This window comes from Mus musculus, chromosome 16 (assembly GCF_000001635.26).
Source record: "Mus musculus strain C57BL/6J chromosome 16, GRCm38.p6 C57BL/6J".
Classification (NCBI taxonomy): Eukaryota; Metazoa; Chordata; class Mammalia; order Rodentia; family Muridae; genus Mus; species Mus musculus.
Window position 1 is genome coordinate 37818542 of NC_000082.6, and position 5807 is coordinate 37824348.

The 5807-nt window shown below is 44.0% G+C and overlaps 1 protein-coding gene across 1 annotated transcript in view; it reads left to right on the forward strand.

Annotated features, from left to right (window-relative positions):
• Positions 1–5807, forward strand: part of Fstl1 (follistatin-like 1) — a 59462-nt gene that overhangs the window by 41487 nt on the left and 12168 nt on the right. The window contains exons 4-6 of the mRNA NM_008047.5: positions 363–492; positions 2615–2647; positions 4060–4190. Coding sequence (NP_032073.2) covers positions 363–492; positions 2615–2647; positions 4060–4190 — 294 coding nt within the window. The remainder of the gene's footprint in view (positions 1–362; positions 493–2614; positions 2648–4059; positions 4191–5807) is intronic.

Genomic DNA, 5807 nt, shown 5'->3' on the forward strand with positions numbered 1-5807 from the left:
AGGCCTGAATTCTGTTCATGAGGAAGGAGCCCTGGTAACTTCATCCCCTCCTGAAAGCACAGCCTCTTCATGCCATTGCAGGGAGGATTCATGTAGTACAACTATTATAGCAACAGCGGGGTGTTTGTGTACTCACACTGGACTAGGATAGACAGAGGGACATGGAGAACTTGGGGTAATGAGTGTCTGCTGCATCAAACATAGTAGAGTCACTGATAACCAGAACTGGGTTCCCTGGGCTCTGACAGCATACAGGCTCCATCTCTGATGGTGGTTTGTCAGGTGGTCACCTGACAAGATGGCAGCATGAGTGCATATGGCCTCCATGGCTACACAAACACCCTCCTGCTGGTCTGTTTCAGCAATGCAAACCTCACAAGAGGCCTGTGTGTGGCAGTAATGGCAAGACCTACCTCAACCACTGTGAACTTCATAGAGATGCCTGCCTCACTGGATCCAAGATCCAGGTTGATTATGATGGGCACTGCAAAGGTAAGGCATATGTCATCACTGAATGGTGGGTCTTATGATGGGGAGACAGAGACAGAAACCAGAGCAGTGTGGCCTGGCTCCATTTTACCAAGTCCACGACTACCCAGAGCTTGAGAGTGCCGGGGGCTGGGGGATCGGGGTGGGGGGGGGGCAGCCCTGGTGGGTCTTCTTTCTTTTTCTTGGTTCTTCTTCAGGCAGCAGAAGGGGAAGAGTGCCAGCAGGGTTAAGACTTAAAAGTCTTAAAAGAAATTTAGGGTTGCTGTATAATCATAAAATGTTTTCCTATCTCACTTCTAAGTCACTTTGCTTCCCTAGCTGACCTGCCTTCTGAGTTCCTCTGAGGCAGAGGGGAAAAAAAACCATTTAGCACCTCATCCTAAAACAGCAGGAGATTAAGTGAAGCAGCCTTTGTTCTATTAAACAGGGAATTTTTATATGCATACCCATTAGGTGTAACTATCTGGCTAAACATTTATCACTTGCCAAAGCTCCACAGGTTCATGGAGAGTTTAAAAACATAACTAAGTTATTAGTGAAGTTTTGCATACATAAACCCAGTCAATGTTTTATCTTCTGTCCCAACACCTATAATAAATTGTTAGTTCCTTTTTTACGACCTTTGGTTAATGGTTTTACCATTTGGGACTGTGCTCTGAATAGTTGTATGCCTGCTTACTATCTCAGAAGCAATTAACTCATGACACTAAAGACTGGTAGAGTTCTCGTTGCAGTGTTGACTATCACAAAAGACCAAATAGCAGTCCCACTATAAAAGAGCTTAATAAATACTGATATAATTCTAGGAATTCTTATAGGATCATCATGAAGAATTAAGAAATCATCTATTTGTTTATATAGCACCCCTGTATAGACAAATAGATGATGTTGTTCTGCAGAGATCTGCTCAAAAGGGTGGGCTAATCCCTAGTGACAGTTATATATATTTGATAATATTAGGAAAAGCATATTAATAACAGAAATCTTTCCTAAAATGGATATTTCCTAGGTCTTACCTATCAGAGCAAATCTGTCATAAATTTTTAATCTAAGGCAAATCCATCTCAGGAAGACTACCTGCTAGTTATTAGCTTGTCCGGTGTCAGCTCCTGGCAGGGGAGACCTCCTCTCTTGTTGGAGATGCTCCCTCCTCACATTCAGGAGCCTGCTAGGTTTGAACTGGATGGCTGGGGCCTTTGTCCTGTTTCCTGCATCAGACCTGGATCTGCTTTCGGTAGTATCTGCAGCTGTAGAGTAGGTAAGCTAACTGCATCAGTAGTCCACAATGGCAAAAATGTCCTTAAAGGACTTCCATACATTTTAGAAAAAAAAAAAAATGGTCAATTTCTCCCTACCCTGCTTTAGGGCATTTCTCAACCTAGCAATATTTTATTTTCCTTTATTTTACACTCTTAACATTTTCCAGGGTTGGAAAAATGGATTTCCAAGCATGATTGGTAATTAGCCACCAGACCTTTCCAAGTTTAGAGCCTGCCCAGACAGTCCATTCTTGACTTCCTGGAAAAACACAAAGCTTTGTCCCAGATACCAATCTCCTCTCCAACCTCTGTGCAGAATTAATCTCCATGTGAAATTTCAAAACCCCAGGAACTGCTCAACCCAGCAGGAAGGAATATAAATCTAGAAGGTCAATCCCTTGTCCACAGGCAGACATCCTTAGATGCTACAAGAAAGAAAAGCTCAAAATTTTAAGGCAGAGAAATGGAGAGATGGCTCAGTGGTTAAGAGTGCTGACTACTCTTTCACAGGACCTGAGTTCAGTTTCCAGCATCCACACAGAAGCTGGCAACCATCTCTAACTCCAGTTCTAGGGGATGTGATGCCCTCTTCTGACCTTCAAGCACCAAACATGCACACAGACATACATGCCATACGGGCACACAGACATACATGCCATACGGGCACACAGACATACATGCAGGCAAAACCCCATACACATAAAATAAAAATAAATGACTTGAAAGGAAGGAAGAAAGAGGGGGAGGGGAAGGACTTAAGGTAAAATTATGACAAGGTTGCAAGACTTGGCAGTTTTAATTCTAGAAACAGACATTTTCTTTTATTCTTCTCTTTGCTTTACACATCTCTTTTCGTTTTTTTGCAGAAAAGAAGTCTGCGAGTCCATCTGCCAGCCCAGGTAAGTGCCTGTCCTTTCTGCAGTGTGTGTGCATCTTAGGGTGGAGACTTTTCATGGAGGAAGTATTTTGTCTTCTACAAATTCCAGGAAGCAAGCATCTTGTCTTCTACAGGTTCTATTGAGCTGCCAAGGTCATCTGTGGGTCAGGACTTTGGATCCACATCTGGTGTGAGCACAGCACAGCTCAGTAAAATCATGAAACTGCATTTTTAAGATGTTCCTTTGTTTTGGAGTAAACTGGTCAAAGGAACTGTTTGAGTCTGAATGTTAGCTGTGCTACATTTTTGCTGACTAGTGACCTCACTGTAGGGACAACCAGTGAGCCCTCCCTTCAGGGCCTTGTAAGACATGCTCATATCGTGGACCCATTGAAATCAGAAGACACAGCTCTTTTTGAAAGAGGATAGTTGGGAATGCCAGTATGGAGACTACCAGAGCTCTCTATTAAAAATATATTAAAATCTCAACATGGTTTCTAGTCCCAGACCTCACAGTAACCTTGTGGGTCTCACTGGAATTACCTTAAGGTGTAGAGGCTCTTCCCCTAAATCACATAGCTAGGAAAGGCAGAGTCGGGAAGGCACATATATTTGTTCCCCGGCCCTGTACCCTCTTCACAGCCTAGCATTTGCTGTCTTCCAGGAGTTTCCTTTGGCCAGAGCTGTCTCTACCCTGCCTCTATTCCCACTTGATTCCCACCTGCTGCTTCCACATGGCTTGCAACAGCACCCACAGCAGGGCTGAGGCTTGGCCCTTCCTTGGCCTGGTTTTCTGTTGTTTATAATGAAGGGTGATGGGAGAAAGTTTTGAAAGGCTCAGTCGGTGAGCTGGGAGAAGAGCAGCAATCCAGCAACATGAACAACTGTAATGTTTTCATTTATTGATAAGTCAATACCTTCTGCTCATCTCAGAACCAAGAGAGTTTCCTTAGTAATGACTGATTTTCTCCCTTGTTCCCTAACATTCATGAAAATATCCTTTATTTCTTTTCCTTATTTTTTTTCCTTAAATGACAACTCCTCTGTTTCAAGTTTCTAAGTTTCTAGTCCAGTGGTCTTCAATCTTTCTATTACTGAGACTATTTAACACAGTTTCTCATGCTGCGGTGACCCTCAACCGTAACATTATTTTTGTTGCTACTTCATAACTGTAACTTTGCTACTGTTATGAATCGTAATGTAAGTACCTGCTATGCAACCTAGTCTTTATATATGTTTTACCCGGGGGAGCATCACTCCTGGGGTAGACACATTTCTGTACTCTGGTGCAATAGCCCTGCCTCCCTGGATGCTTTAAAGACTGAACAGGGTGGCACATGCAGAACTGAATGGCACGAGGCTCTGTGCAGGGGGTGCTGATGACCCCAGGGTTCACCTCCTCCTACTCGCCTCACATTCCTCTCCTCCCTGCAGTTGTCTGCTATCAAGCTAACCGCGATGAGCTCCGACGGCGCCTCATCCAGTGGCTGGAAGCTGAGATCATTCCAGATGGCTGGTTCTCTAAAGGCAGTAACTACAGTGAGATCCTAGACAAGTACTTTAAGGTAAGCAGAGCTGAAGCCAACCGTGTTCAGTACCAAGGGAAAGGAGGGCGCCATCTTCTCCTTGCATGACTCCCAGAAGACACAGGGCTCCTTAGAGTCCCTGAGTGTGTCCTCTCCACCAGTTATGTTACAGAGCTGTGAAAGGTGCCCTGTGACCTGTTTGACCAGTGGGTTGGCAGCAGTTGACCTTTAGGATCCAACATGAATGTGTTCTTCTTTCCCTTAAAACCACCAACATATCAAGGAGCTACCGTGGGAAATGTGGTCAGGCGCTCTCCTGCCCAGTGTAACACTTCAAATGCTGGTACAGAGCACCTTTTGCTATACCAGACCCACTTCATCCTTCCTGCCCAGCTTGCCATTTCTCCACATCACTAACTTGGCCATTTGTAGCTTCTTCATCTGAGAAGAAGCCAGGAATACGTGGGACTAGAGATATTCCAAATCCTCACCATGTGGCTGTCTACCATATTACCATGTCTACCGTAGAAGAGGCAGTTCCACTGGAGGCCCAGACAGATACTGATTTTGAAGGAGGAAGAGTGAGGAACTTATGTTTGGTAGGGGTTAAGTGCACCAACCATTGGAAGAAACAGTTAAAGGCACTCTGCTAGTTAGTTGACAAGAACACAAACACACACCTACAGTATTTCCAACACAGAGACACTCCCTGTACTCAGCCACACATTCAAGTACTGCATGCACACAGAAGCACCAAGCCCCTGCATTTTCCAGATGTACATAATGAGGTCAGTGTTTCAGGTACCCACTCCAGTGCCTGTGCACAAAGCCTGCTGTCCCAACCACTAGCCAGCCAGAATTTAGAGTAGCTCCACACATCCAGGGGACTTGGAAGTTCTTGTGCTCCCCTCCCCCAAGTATGTTTCATTCCAGCCTAGTCTATGGGTTCCTTAGCTGGCATTATGGATACCCACAGATAAAGAGATGCTGGTTTGGATTGAAATAAATATTTGATCATTTAAGGCAATGGTTCTCAACCTTCCTAATGCACGACCCTTTAATTCAGTTTCTTGTGTTGTAGTGACCCCAACCATAAAATTATTTTCATTCCTACTTCAGAGCTATAATTTTGCTACTGTTATGAATTGTCATGTAAATTTCTATATTTACTGGAGGTCTTAGGCAGCCCCCAAAGGGGTCATAACCCATAGATTGAAAACGACTGATTTAAGGCATCTCCTATATTATTGGATAGACATTTTTTTCTACTGTGACACAGATTTAAACTCTGGATTCCTAGTTTTTGATATTACACTGGAGAGAAAGCATAGCTCTTCCCACTCTCTGCGTGCAGTCTCTTGGCCATTGCCAAAGCACTGAAGACATTGGCAGGTCTACAGAAAACCGCATCACTTCACTGAGCACGGGAGTCAGATGGGGGTAGAAGCAATGTAATGAAGATAACTTGGGGCTGGTCGGCTGCCAAGTCTAATGACCTGCACTCAGTTCTCAGGAGCCACATGGTGAAAAAGGAAAACCAACTCTTACAAATTGTCCTTTGACCGTCACATACATGTTATATCATGACACCCTCACTCACACATACACACATATGCATACATACATATAAACATAAACAATAAATAAATGTAATTT